The sequence below is a fragment of the Perognathus longimembris genome, chromosome 16, assembly GCF_023159225.1.
Source record: "Perognathus longimembris pacificus isolate PPM17 chromosome 16, ASM2315922v1, whole genome shotgun sequence".
Classification (NCBI taxonomy): Eukaryota; Metazoa; Chordata; class Mammalia; order Rodentia; family Heteromyidae; genus Perognathus; species Perognathus longimembris.
Window position 1 is genome coordinate 11119350 of NC_063176.1, and position 16019 is coordinate 11135368.

General features: G+C 32.9%; 1 protein-coding gene across 1 annotated transcript in view; it reads left to right on the forward strand.

Annotated features, from left to right (window-relative positions):
* Positions 1-16019, forward strand: part of Fstl5 (follistatin like 5) — a 279651-nt gene that overhangs the window by 85409 nt on the left and 178223 nt on the right. Inside the window, exon 5 of the mRNA XM_048364572.1 lies at positions 10604-10800. Within this exon, the coding sequence (XP_048220529.1) occupies positions 10604-10800 (197 nt within the window). The remainder of the gene's footprint in view (positions 1-10603; positions 10801-16019) is intronic.

Consider the following 16019-nt stretch of genomic DNA (forward strand, 5'->3'; position numbering starts at 1 on the left):
TATTGCTAACTGGCAGAGAGAATGGGTCCTGGAGTGACATTAAGTCTTATTATTGTGCTTCTGCTACTATAAACTGTGCCTTGGGCATGTTATCAATTCGATTCTAAATTTTATTTTCTGAATAATAGAGATAATAACAGTACCTACCACACATTTTTGTATGGATTGAGTACTCTAAAGGATATATCTTTAAAAGTATGGACATTGTCAGTATAATGGATATAGTATTAATTAATAACACTTTTATGTAAGTTTAATTTTGCTTTTGAAAACACTGATAAAACAGACGCTTTACTAAAATAATATGCACATTCATGAAGAAATAATGTTCTGGCTTTAACAAGTTCTATATACTATACATATGAGATAGTACATACATATTTGAACCACAGAGATGAATATGATTATATGCATGCATATAAACACAAATACATTTTGAAAGAAATACCTATATATTTGTCCATGATCCAAAATATAGGAAACACTTCAAAAACTCTTTTTGTTTTTTATTTTCAAGTTTTCTTAACCATGCAAAATTGGAAATTGCTGATAGGCCTAATGATACATGAGTACAAAGTAAAAGGAGATATATAACAGGAAGTCGTAAAACTTGTGTCCCTGTTTGTATTATGTGAGTTGTATCAACATTGTCATGTGATGGAGGGGAAACAGAATTCTGGAGTGGAGAAGGCTGACAGCCAAAACACTCATCTTGGATTGCGTTTCTGTAGGCACACTGTAGTATTAGATGTCAGCAATGCCCTCTACATCTCAACTTACAGCCATGAATTGAACCGTTTTGCAATATTCTTGAAAAAACAACGTAAAGCATACCTATCATTTTCCTTTTCATTAGCAAATATTTATTATACAAAAAACATTTCATTGTGCTATTTCCATACATATACATATATATATATATATATTCCAGTCAATCTCTTCTCTATCAAACTCTCATGTCATTTACCTTTCTTCAAATACTTTTTAGAAAGTTCTGTCATTGTATTGTCATGTGTGCAAATAAACTATTTGTACCATATTCACCTTCAACATTGTTGTTAGCTCAACTCATTACCAAAGGGTCATTGGCCACACCAGAAGAAACTATTTTACTTTTCTCAATTTTCTTTAGTGTAAGTTACAACGATACAATGGTTGTTTACCATGTTACTTCAGATGTGCATATATTGTGTTTTGCTCGGAACAGTTCTGTTTCTTTTCTTTCTCCCAGTTCCCTCCAAACCCTTAGTGACCATTGGCCTTCATTGAAAGACTTTACATCTTTCAATTAACTTTAAAATTGATTACCTTACATTTCCCTTTCCTCTCTTACTCCACAATAGTTTTATAGCTAAAATTGTGTTCTATGTAGTATATATGTGTAATATATGCACATATATATGCTTATTATGTGTCCATGGATGTTTACATATTTTGTGTCTACCTTCCATGTACCAGTGTAAACATTTAGCATTTATTGTTTTATGTTTGAATACCTATATTTCCTACAGTGGATAGAAAGGAATATCTCTGGCCACTCCCCTGGAAAAATCGGACAAATACTAATTGTGCAGAAATAGGCAGTTAGCTTGACCTGCCAGTTTGAAATACAAAATGTTTTGGCACCGCATTAGTCACTCTACAGAAAGGGAACATGCCTCCAGTAAAATTCCTAGTGTACATTTGGAGCATTGAAATCACTTACGGAATATTTCTAACACAGTCTTGTTGATGTGGCTTGTCAGTGGTTATTGCACTGGCTTTGTACTGGTCATTGTTGTGCCCTAATAGAATTTATAGATACTCAGTCATAACTCTCTTAACAGGGACCTCAGTAAATATCCAGTATTCAGAAGTTCTTGCCAATTCCCTAAAAACGGGCAAAACACATGAAGCAATTTTGTTTCTGTTGTTTTATTAATTGCAAATAAAAGGAAGCATTTTGATAAATCCAGTGGCTTAGCTAATAAGGAAATGTGATGAGTTAAGTTTGCACTGATGATGACCATAGATAAACAAAGCAAATGCAAGGTAGCTATGGCTCATGCCGGTAATCCTACATACTCAGGAGGCTGAGATCTGAGGATGATCCTTCAAAGCCAACTTGGGCAGGAAAGTCCATGAGACTCTTATCTCCCATTAAGACCAGAAACCTAGAAATGGCACTGTAGTTCAAGTGGTAGAGCTAGACTAGAGCTGAATAGCTCAGGGACAGTGCCCAGGACCAGAGATCAGGCCCCACGACCGACAAAACAAAAAAGAAAAAAAGAAAGAAAGAAACAAAGCATCAATGAGTTATGATAAGATAACAAGTATAAAATAGTAGTAGAGAATATAGAATGTAAAACAATATTACTAGCATTAAAAGTTAATTATGACATAAATAATTTTGTATGTCTTAGATTTCAAACAATTGCTAATTAGATCATTTTTGTGTTATCTATGGTTGTGAATTTCTCTTTGACAAAGGTCCTTGCTTTTGAAATGAAACATGCAGACTTTGTCCATAATGACACCAGTTACGATTGGACAATTAATTATTTTACAGTCCAACTCTGCTCAGATTTTTCTCTCACTTGACTGTAATTGTAAAAGTATCCTTAATTGTATTTACTTAACCAGATGGCACATAGCAGCATAAGGACTACATCCATCCTTTTTATTGTGTGGTTGAGCTTTAAACAGACATGTTAACTATGGTAGGAAAAGCCCAGACTTGTGTCATAGAAACATAATGCTTTTTTCCTTTTCTTACAAGCAACAGAAATTACAATAGGCATCAATTGATGCAACATCCTGCAAGCATTTTTAAAATACATGAACAAAGATTTGTGTAAAACTATTTATAGAAAGGAAAGGAATGCTAGATACCAGTTGCTCAGCTCTGTAATCCTAAATAAATACTTGGGGGCCTGAGATAGGGGGATCTCAGTTTAAAGCCAGACTAGATGGAAATATCCACTAGAATTTAGCTCTAAATATAACAGCCAAAAATAATTCAGTGGTGTAGCTCAGGGGGTAGAGTAACAACCAAGCAAGAAGTAAGAAATCCCAGTAAGCCAATGCCTTCAGTACTGTTGCAAAAAAAAAAAAAAAAGTCAAAGTCGTGATGGAAATTACCAATGTACTTATGATGTACATATGATATGTATTTATAGATTTTATATGATGTCATATATGTGTGTATATACATATTTATGTACATCAAAGTCAATATATACAAACAATTTGATTATTATATATAATAGGTTATACTATATGTGAGCATCATAGAATTTATATTAAATCCTTTCAGTTAATTTGGGTATTAATCCCTCAAATTTTAGAAACCATGGAAATATGCATTGATATATTCAGTATATGTTGTTTTTTCAACATTTGACATAGGTACAAACAACTAGTATTAAACTCTGTTTCCTAAAAAAGCCAGTAAATAAAAATAAGTTCCCCAATTTGTGGGAATTTGTGTCTCCCAATGTCCGGTATGCAGTTTCTTATTGGAGTTTCTGTTCTAGTTGCTGAGATCTGCCACTTTCCTAGTAGCCATGATCTGGGAAGCACCAGGTGGTTGAGTTCCTTATTTCACAGGTAGGAGGTATATCTGATGTTTGTAGGTTGGGATTCACATTGCTTAAGTACCAAAAAAAGGTCTGGGGTATAGTTGGATTCAGAATCCTTCTTGATATGGGGGGGTGTGGCTGTTTCCTAGATTCCCACTCTCTGTACAATTGAGAAATAGTTTTGTTTAGTTTTTTTAAGACTGTGTGTAGCTTACTTACAAATAAAAAAGAGAAGACTAATTCTGTAGTCTGTTTGCTTGAATGGTGAGAAAAGCGTCCTGCCTTACAAAATTGGAATGTCTGCAGCTCTCTTCCCAGTAAGCAATCAAACAAGCAAGCAGTGACTACTTAGGAAAAGCCTACGACAGAGCCTGCTTAATAACTTCTATATTATATAAAGGGCACATTTTATTTTTAGATGTTATCCAGTTTTATTCTAAAGCTAATGACATAAAAGATATTAAATTCACTGAATATTTAAATAATGCCTCTAACAAGTTATGGTTTCCAATATTAAAAGCTAAAATTGCTTGGGATAAAATACATTGATATTTTTCATGTAGGGTCTCAAGAATTCTAGAATATATTAACATTCTGTTGTGCTCTATTATTTTGTAGTTGTGTTTTCTTCCATTATTCTCTTCATATTTAGTTTATATTTTGTGGGTGTGAGGATAGTGGGAAAGGAGGATGAAAGACCAAACTTTCAAGATGTAATTTTGTTTCAAAGTTCGCCACATTTGATGAATGCAACAGAAATTGTCCAATAAATTTCAATTAATATTCTCTTATGTTAAGAGAGCAAATTGACCTGGATAATAGAACAGCTTTATTGAAATTCTAATGCATAACCATCTCTGCCAAACTGGAAAATTAAACATAATTTGTTATTGCTTGGAAAGATTTAAAGAGAGTTGTTAATAGCAACGTTGTTAATAATTAAACATTTTTTGCAAATTGTATCAAAATGTTAGGGAATACATTATTAACTCATAACACTCGTCTTTTATCCCAGGAAGATTAATTCTTAAAAATTAATTAGGAAGCATGTTGATCAAATGCATTGTGTTTTAAGTAATTTTCTCTTAGCAAAAAAAGCACTGTTTAGGGCTGGGGATATGGCCTAGTGGCCAGAGTGCTTGCCTCCTATACATGAGGCACTGGGTTCAATTCCCCAGCACCACATATACAGAAAATGGCCAGAGGGGGCACTGTGGCTCAAGTGGTAGAGTGCTAGCCTTGAGCAAAAAGAAGCCAGGGACAGTGCTCAGGCCCTGAGTCCAAGCCCCAGGACTGGCCAAAAAAAAAAAAAAAAAAAAAAAAAAAAGCACTGTTTAGATTGAAATTAAATTTAAAGAAAATTTGATACCAAAAATTAATATGTAGAAACAAAGAAATGGCTGTTGTGGGCTGCATACCTGAAAAACTCTGGAGATAAAGATGGAAAAACTAAACTCAGAAACCCTTTTGAGTAAATTAAGCAATAAACTGTCTGAGGAACTAACAACAAATAACAGGAGGCGTGGCCCCATGTACAGTGCTTAATGCTTAAGAGTTCTAGCTCCAGTTCAGCAATAAGTAAAGAAAATAAGTAAATAACTGATGGGAAATATAAACTAAGCAAAATCTTTGTAAAATATAACCAGTTAAGAATTACTCTAGGAGGCAAATTGGCTATATCTTACAATATTAATGTCAAAGTCAATCTGTGTGATCCAGTGACCTTCCTTCTTAAGATTTACTCAGAAGTATTGAAAACATATGTCCATACACTAAAGCCATAAGCCTATACACACAAAACAACACATAAATGCTGAAAATAAAACCAAGATACTCCTTAATACATGAAAAGATGAAATGCAGGACCTCTATTATATGATGTTGTATTACTTGGCACGTCAAAATAATCACTATCAAACCATGAGGCATGTTGGAAATTTAAATTCAAAATGCAAAGCAGAATACCAGGGGCTCATGCATGTAATACAAGTTACTCAGTAGGCTGGGATCTGGGATCTGGTTTAGAGCCACACTGGGCAGAAAAGTCTGTGAGACTATTATCTGCAATTAAACACACACACACATACACACACACACACACACACACACGCACACACCAGGTAAAGTTTGCATTTGTGCTGCTTCCCAGAAATCAAAATTGCTATAGCTATGGATTTGTTTACTTCTCTCTTGGCAATGAGTTCTTCTTCTTCCTCTTCTTCTTCCTCTTCTTCTTCCTCTTCTTCTTCTTCTTCTTCTTCTTCTTCTTCTTCTTCTTCTTCTTCTTCTTCTTCTTCTTCTTCTTCTTCTCTTCTTCCTCTTCCTCTTCTTCTTCTCCTTCTTCCTCTTCTTCTTCTCCTTCTTCCTCTTCCTCTTCTTCTTCTCCTTCTTCCTCTTCCTCTTCTTCTTCCTCTTCTTCTTCCTCCTCCTCCTCCTCCTCCTCCTCCTCCTCCTCCTCCTCCTCCTCCTCCTCCTCCTCCTCCTCCTCCTCCTCCTCCTCCTCCTCCTTCTGCTATAAAACCATATTCCTGTTATTATTTTGACATGAGAACACAATAATGGAACTAACTTAATATGTAGCTGTACATTTACATTTTGTTGTAAGAAAATACTTTCTTGACAGGATTGCCAAACACTTAAATTGTTGAATAACAGTAGTCATTTCACTGTCTTACAAAGAAAAGATAGTCTCTCATCTCTCTAGAATAGATTGTATCCATCTTATCTTGAAAGAGAGTGAAACTTCAAATGCAATTATTCAACATCAGGCTTCCAAGGCACATATTTAAATATCTTTAGAAATCAAAATCTAATTGCCAAAATGTACCACGGTTATAAAACTAAAAATGTGTTCTAAAAGCTTCTCAAATAGTATACCCCTAATGTTTCATTTGGAAATCACATTATTTGAAAAGAAAACAATTATAAAGTAAATATGTGAAGATATCAAAGGCACCATACTAATTTTTGATGTTAATAGTGTAGGTTGTTATAGGTTTATTGAGAGACATTAAGTCAAGTACCTAATTTCATTAAATATGATCTTCCTGTAATTGCTCTGGTTATTAATTAGGAGATATTGAAAATGTTTGGTGTGTGATTACTTCAGTAAGACAATATTGAGTTTTGGTTTGGAGATGAGTGTAATGCTGTTTCATAGAATGAGTTTGGTTGTGAGTTCACCTTTTCAAAAATCATGGAAAATTTTGAGGAGTATTGGTGTTAGTTCTTCAGAGGTCTCAGAAATTCCTGTTGTAAATCCATCCAGACTTGGACTTTATTGGGTGATTTTTTTTTTAAATTGCCATTTCAGTTTCATTACTTTTTTTTTTTAACAGATTCAATTAGGTGAATTATATCCTTTTGGCTTAATTTTGGTACATTGTGGTTGTCTAGGAATATAGCCATTTCTACCTGATTTTTCTAGTTTGTTGGTATAGTGCCTTGAGAATTTTTCACCCCCTAATATTGTGCCTGCTACTTGTGTTTGTTGTGTTATGCGTTTTCAATTATGCTAAATGAAATCATACTGATAGATAAACAACTGATGTTTTCCTCATATGTGGAAGTAAGACATAAATTATAAATGTAAACCTGTAAACATATACAAGGTAAATATACATAAACATAACATCTAAAGTATACTGTAAACAAAGAAGTACTCTAGGGTGTAAACCCTTTCAATAACTTTGTTAACTTGTAATATAACAAGATGAATATTAAGAAACGAGAACATATGTTGTTGGAGAAAGGGAAGGCCAAGGAGATGGGAGATTAGTGGAGAGAGGAAGGGTGAATGGACGCAGTCATAATACTCAATGTATATATAAGAAAATGAAACCAGGTAAATTGATTAGATGAGTGGGTACAGACAGATGGGGAGCATGATGCACAGTGTTCCATTGTTCATGATACCTTGTGTTCGCAAACTGACATGCTGAAGTGAAACCCTCTATACAGCTACTTAAAGATCACAATTAAAAAGTCTGTAATTCTAGCTTGGTGATGAAATATTCAAAGGCAAAATTACAACAAAAATGTTGCTTTGACTGTGCTTAAGGGCAAAAAAATAAATGTCGGGATACAAAAAAAAAAAAAGAGTTTTTGGCAGCTTGGTATTTGGCACGAGAACAGGCCTGAGAACCAGTGGAATAGAACTGAAGACCCAGAAATGAAACTGCAAGCCTATGGCCACTTAATCTTTGGTTAAAAAGAAGTTTAAAAGGATAGAATGGGAGAAAGACAGCCTCTTCAACACATGGTGCTGGCAAAATTGGTTAAATTCCTGTAACAAAATAAAGAAAGTTCCTTATATCTCACCCTGCACCAGAATCAATTCTAAATGGATCAAAGACCTTGAGGTAAAAAAGCAGTTACCCTGAAAACATTGCAGGAAGAAATAGGAGAAACCCTTGGGCTACTTGGCACAGGAGGAAACTTTCTTAATAAAAGCGCCGAAACACAACAAATCAAGGAAACGTTGGACAAATGGCACTGCATCAAACTGCTTCTGCTTCAAAGAGCTTCTGCAGGGCAAAGGACAGAGCTCGCAAGATAAACAGAAAGCCCACAGATTGGGAGAAGATCTTCACTGGCCACACAACAGACAAGGGCCTCCTATCTAAATTATACATAGACCTCAAAATATTACATTTTCCCAAAACAAATCCTCAGAGAAACAACTGCCCTAAAAATGTGCTAAACACTTAAGAAGAGACTTCTCTGAGGAGGAAATGAGAATGGCCAGGAAGCACATGAAGAAGTGCTCAACATCACATGCCATGAACAAATTGAAATTCAAAACAACATTGAGATTCCAATTCACTCCAGTAAAAATATCCATTAACAAGAAAACTAATAACAACAGATGCTGGCAGGCTTGTGGCCAAAAGGGCACTTTTGGTGGGAGAATAAAGTTGTTCAACCACTCTGGAAAGCAGTATGGAGATTCTTCAAAGGACTAAACATTGTGCTCCCCTATGACCAAGCAACCCCACTTTTGGGCATTTACCCAATGATTACAAAGAAGACCACATTAAAGCTTCCAGCACAACTATTTTCATCACAGCACAATTTACTATCACTAAAATATGGAACCAACCCAGATGCCCCTTGGTACATATACACGGTGGGATTCTATGCTTCTATCAGAGGAGAAAAAAAAAAAAGGCATTTCCCCATTGGTAAGGAAATGGAAAGACATGGAAAAAAAAATCATACTAAGTACAGTGAGCCTGACCCAAAGAAACATAGACTCTATGGTTTCCCTCATTTGTAATAATAGGTGCATGTCTAGGCTAGTCCTACCAGAAGATCAAAGTAGTTCTATAGCTATGTACCTATGAACACATAAGATGATGCTAAGCGAAATGAGCTCTATGGAAAAAAGTGGTTTATCATTATTGTTATTTTCAATGTACTGTGTGAAATTCTGTCTTTTTGTTATGTCTTTCTTCCCCATAGTTTTACTTCTGATGTCACTGTAATTGATTCTGGTACCATGGGTATTGTATACATGTTTATCTGAACTAGGGAAGGGAAAGGGAACATCAAAATGGAAAGACATGGGTAAAATAAGAACCAAAGAAACAGCAATACTTAGAAGACAATATTCTGTAAACCAATTGTACAACTCAGAGTGGAGGGAATTTGGGAGGGGGGAAGGTGGCAGAAAAATGAAGTTGAAGGTAACGAGTTTGATAAGAAATATACTCACTGCCTTACATATGAAACTGTAACCCCTCTGTACATCACTATGACAATAATTTAATTAATTTTTAAAAGTTTTTGGCAAAAGAAACATAAACTTAGTGACAAAAAGCTTAAGAGTTTGATAAGAAATATACTCACTGCCTTACATATGAAACTGTAACCCCTCTGTACATCACTATGACAATAATTTAATTAATTTTTAAAAGTTTTTGGCAAAAGAAACATAAACTTAGTGACAAAAAGCTTACTGAAATATAGATAGGTCCCAAAATATAGAAGAGAGTGTCTTCAAAACAAATTCAAAATTCTAAAATGTATTTTGTTTTAAAAACATGATAGAATTCCCTAGTGTGAAATACAAATTAACTTAAATTCAAATCCAAGCCCCTTCTAAATTCATTTTCATTTCTCTGCACCTCTTTTTGTGTCCCTGTAGATAGATAGATAGATCTCTATACAGACACATAGACATCTGTTTATAGCTATAGATGTATCTATATATATAGATATATCTACATCAATCTATATAAATATATAATATATATGAAATATATAAAAATAGAAATATAGATCTATATATAGAGGCATATATATCTGTCTATAGATATGTTTATATCTATCTACACATAGATATATCTATATTTGGCTATACAAATATATAAAAATATAGGTATATATATTTATATATGAATACAAATATATAGATAGATACAGACAAATCTATATATAGATATATAGATAGACATTAGATCTATATAGAGATACAGATGGAGATTTATCTATCTATATCTATATATCTATGTAGAACTATCTATAGATAAATCTATATCTATATGTGCGTAGATATAGATAGATATAAATGTAAATATATAGAGATACACAGATAAATATAGATATAAATATAGCTCTATGTATATACAGATCCATCTATATCTATATCCCTATATCTATATCTACACAGCTATGTCTATATAAATCTCTATATAGATCTATCTATTTATTTAGAGGGATGCTAATTATATAAATGATTACTGAGCGACTGAGACAATTCCTTTAACGTCCGAAGACATTCTCTCTCTCCAAGAACTAATGTTTTCCTCATAGAAATACTAGAGTAAAGTTGTTATTACACCTGGAAGAAGTGAGTTTTCTATCCCATCTTGGAGATTTCTTATTACTTGTTTTTGTACAAATTGGAAAGTACGTAGTATTTGAAAGTGAAATTATGTACCTCATGTGTTGGCCATATAATAACAGCTTCTAAACATTAATAAAATAATTTATTTTCAATAAAGTTGTTTTGAAAATAACTTAGTTTGTTTTAATTGCAGGAGAAAACTGCAAGACTACAGAGTACAGCAGGATGAAAAGCATGCTTCTGGATTTACAAAATCAGAAGAGCATCACACAAGAAAATGAAAATCCTAACAGTGATAGTATATCTCAGAAGAAGATTGTGGTGGATCAAATGTTTAAATATTTTGATGCAGACAATAATGCACTTATAGATAGTAATGAATTAACTCAGGTATGATTAATGATTAAGTCAATAATTAATTAGGTCAATAATTAATGATAACTTTCACAAGCTTATGACTTCAAGGTGTACATAATACATTTGTGTTGGCCAGAAATTATTATGTAAAAATCTTTGTAAAGTAATTTGAAGAGTAAAATCTGATAACTTAAGCTAGGCATGATGATGCAGACTTAATTCTAGCAAGGTGGAGACAGATTCAGGAGGATATAGAGATTAAAAGCAGCCTAGAATACAAACTAACGCCATATCTCAAAATGTTAGGTGCAAAATGTTAGGGTTGTAGCTCAGTAGTAGAATTCGAGTCTAGTATTTCTAAGGCTCTGTGTTTTCATCTCCAATGTCACAAGAGAATAACATCTCTCTCTCTCTCTCTCTCTCTCTCTATATATATATATATGTGTGTGTGTGTATGTATGTAGAGAATAACATCTCTCTCTGTATGTCTGTATTTGTGTGTGTGTGTGTGTGTGTGTGTGTGTGTGTGTGTGTGTTGATCCTGGGGTTTAAACTTGGGTCCTGTGTACTACCCCTGAGCTTTTTGTGTTCAAAAACAGCACTCTACCACATGAGCCAGTTTTTTCCTTGGCTTTTAGGTAGTTAATTGAAGATAGGAGTTCCGTAGACCTTCCTGCCTTGGCTGATTTTGAAGGATGATCCTTAGATCATTTCCTCTGGAGTAGCTAGGATTAGATGCATTAGCCCCCAGGGTCCTGCTAACAGAAAATATTTTGACTACTTTATTAATGTGTTTCAAATAATATGTTCTAGTTTTTATAATTTTAATATATATCAACCACTCCATTTTTGAAGATTAATATGTTATACAATTTTGAATGGAGTTTAGGGTTAGTCATGATGATTTATGTATTATATGAACATGGATGTTTATATAATTCAAAACTTGTCCCATTTCTTCTTTACTGTCAAATTTGCCAGAGGATTCATTTTTTATAATATGCATCAAATCTTCTTTTCCATATCTCACAATGTGTTAGTCCCTTTATTTTTCCTTCTTGATATAGTAGAAATGTCATCATCTTATTTTCTATATTCAACTATGGAAACAATAGAAGATTTCAATGAGCTCCTTGAAAATATGTAAGAAAAATTTGCCCAAAGATAACAGAAATACTGTTTTTGACTATGCACTTTTAGTTTTCAGATGTCTTCTGAAAACAAATAAGTCAAAAAATATAGCCACCAATTTATATGATTTTATTTATGAGCATGAAACTATTTGTCATAATCTAATGTAAAATTTAAAAATAATGCATCTTGAACGGATTCATGAAGGTGTCCCTTATATAATTTACAAACTATCATTTCCAGAGAATGTAGCATGTAAAAGTTACACACAGACCCAAGTAAAAATTGGAAGTTACCATTTACCTGTGTGTTGGAGCAGCATGAAAACTTGTTTCACAGATTCTGTTCTTACTCCACATTTGATGTATTCTAGAGTTCTTTTCTATGTTTTCAAGTACATTAGTTTTTTGAATATTGTCTTGTTGAGAAAAAAGAGACAGGGTAATGAGCACTAAAGACAATAAGATTATTTGCTACATAGTTAACAACACAATTTGGGAATAACTTATTAGTTGTTGAACTAGTTTCACTACTTCGTAGTGCTAGTTTGAGTATTTCAGTAATCATAAATTGGTCCTTTAGTCTGCAGTTGACTTTTGTATGTATAAAATATCAAACAACAGATTAAATACCCCTAATACAGAGCCCCAAAGAAACAACCAGGCAATTAAGAAGGCGCTAAAGACTTAGAGACTTTTCTGAAAAGGAAATAAGAATTGCCAATAGATTCATGAAGAAATGCTCAACTTCTCTGGCTGTAAAAGAAATGCATAAAAAAAAAAACAACATTGAGATTCCACCTTACCCCAGTTAGAATGGCCTTTACTAAGAAATCTAATAACAACAGATAACTGTTGGCCAAAAGGGAACTCTATTACACTTTTGATAGGAGTGTAAACTTGTTCAGCCAGTCTGAAAAGCAGTGTGGAAGTTCCTCCAAAGATAAAAATAGAGCTCCCTTCTGATCCAGCAATCCTACTCCTGGACATTTACCCATATAACCACAAACAAGGCTATATAATGATACCAGCACAAATATGTTCATTGTAGTATTATTTACCATAAGTAAGATATGGAAGCAACCCAGCTGGCCCTCAGTCGGTGAAGATGTGGTATAAATACACAATGAAATTCTATGGTTCCGTCAGAAAGAATGACATTACCCCATTCAAAAGGAAATGGACTTGGAAAAATTATATTAAGCAAATTAAGCAGGACCCAAAGAAAAGTAGATTGCATGGCTTCTCTAATTTGTAAGAGTATGTCTATGATATTCTTAACAGGGACTCTCAGTAACCCAATTGCTGTGTGCATAGAACCATATATAATGAAGTATATCAACATGAACTCCGAGAATTAGAAACAAGATGTTTTTATGCCCTGTATGTAGTTAGTTCCTCTTTTTTTCCCTCATTTTTCTCTTAGTTTTCAGTATCTTGTTTTTTGTATATCAGTTTATTCGAAAGGGAATTACAGAAACAGCAGGGCAAAAGAAAAGAAGATACAGAGGAGAAATTTTAGAAAAAGAAAATATCTAACAGGAGAACACAAAGTACAATTTTAAACTTTTAGAAATATAGTGTTTTAAGGATTAATGTTAAACAACTGAAAGATTTTTTCATTGTTATTTGAAAGTCTAGTAAACTTACAAATGTAATAAGTGAAAAAAGGAAATCAAAATCCAATTTGCTGTGATACTTTTACAATTTAGAACTGAATCTTCTAATATAGAGCACTTGATATAGAGCTGTAATAATGCTTCCAAATCTGACTATGGATAGTGGAGGTAAAGTGGTAAAACGTGTATCCATAAGGCAAAGATGATTGAAATTTCCAGCTTGTTTTAACTTTGCAGTTTTTTAATACTTATAATTTAATCTTAAGTGACAACAAATAAAATACTGATATAAGCTACCATAACTTAGACATTTATATAAATAATTATAAATATACAAATGGGTTTGATAATAAATTTAATTATGAAATGATAGCTTGCATGGAAAGAGAAATAATTTTGGCTATTTCAGGAAAATAGAAAAATAAATGATAGCATGTTATATTTTCTTCTACTCATTAGAGGTGTTCAACTTTCTGTCTTAAATAACTAGCATCAAGTTTAATAAATCTAATTTCTGTCCAGAATCAAGTAAATGTAGTCACTCTACAAGTACTAAGATATTGAGTATTTGTTCTTAACTACCTAGTAGTGTTTATGACATTATAGGTATAATATTTAGTTTTATAAAACTCAAATATCATGTGGGTCTTATTTTGAAAAGCTAGTCTATATTATATTAAAATATCTCTAAATACATGTATGTATTAAATACCTAGATTCATACAATTTCCTTTCCCATCAAACTGTTTTAAGTAATAATGAAGCAATTCCCTTAAACAACACATTTTACAAAACCATGCATGTATATTGATTACAATTTATAAGTCAAATGTTTCAAGCAATAGAACACAACCTTGAATTAAATCATGCACCTAAATTGATTATAGTTATTATAGTTTAGAGTTTTTAACTATAATACATAATAGCTGTAATATATAAACTATGTATTAACTGTAATACATAGGCTTGTAAACTTCAATCAATTTAATGTACATATGTATCTATGTATATATGTCTGTATATACATGCATATACAGTGTAAACTATAATCAAATTAAGTGCATAATATGTATGTATATATGTATATAGGTTACATATATCTATACATATTATTTTATTATCTACTGTAATCATAGGACATTGTTAGGACATTGGGGTATCTATGAAATTTAATTTTTCACAGAAATATAACAGGACTGTCTCCTCTCATATATAAGTCTTAAATTCTGCATGGAAGGAGTAAGTTTTCAGTAACAGGTAGAGCATTTTTCCTTGTGCATATTCATTTTCATTTCCTATTTTTATTGCAACTGAATGGGTAGACATACCGTTTATTTAATCCTTCAGTCTATTTTTCAATTGGTACTAAACTGAGTTGCCCTTATGTAGAATGAGTATGGAGAAAGTTGAGTGTTCTTCCTACTGAATAGCACTGAAGGAACAAAGTGAAAGTGAGTTACTCTCTATCCACCACACTGCACCCCTGTTTATTCTGATAGTCAGACATCCATCTTTTTCCTCGCAGATCTAATCATATATCTATCACCTGGTTCTCTTAAGTTGCCTTGTCCAGCATCAAGGTTTCAGAATTGTTAATATATTTTTAAATCTGAAACTTCAATAATACTTGCTTCTTCCAAATAGTATGCTCCAAATCAATTTTCCAGTATTCTTTGGAAATAAATTTTCCAGTGTATGCATTCCATAGTAACTCACTGAAAAACTCTCAACAAACATACACATATATGTAAATGTGTGTGTGTGTGTGTGTGTGTGTGTGTGTTTGTGTATTCAACTTGACTAAATTAAGTCACCAACTTAATTCAGGTCTTTTATTATCTCCTCTAAATGTTATGCATATGACTTTTGTGATCACTCAGTCACTGTCATGTGCTATTTCTAAATCATATCTGATTATACAACTTTCTGTTCATTTTTGTGAAGACTTGTTTTGGAAGAGGAAATAATACACTACTGTCAAGAGGGATACAGTTTGGGTTCTACTATCTTCCTTTAGCTAGAGAAATGTGTATGGGGGAAATTATCTAAAATTTGGACAAATGGCACTATTAAGCAATTTAGTTAACTAAACATTAAAACTAAAATGTAAACAATTAAATGTTCAATAAAATTAATTTAACTAAAATTACTGAACAAAATGGTAACATTAGGTAAGAATCAGATTTTCTATTTTTATCTTTCTTTCTCTTCCCTTCAATTTTCCTCTGTCTTCCTTCCTTCCTTTTTCTTTCTTTTGTTCTTTCCTTCTTTTATCTTTCACAATTTCTTTCCATTTCTTCATTCCTTCCTTTTTTTCTTTCTTTTATTCACTCGTTCTCTCTTTTCCTTTCTATCATTTTGAGCTTAGGTCTCATGTTATAGCCCAGGCTGGTCTCAAACTCATGATCCTCCTTTTTCAGCCTCATGAGTGCTGGAATTATAGGAGCATACCACTCTGCCTGGTCCAGATCAAAGCCAGATATTCTAAAATAAATATGCATTT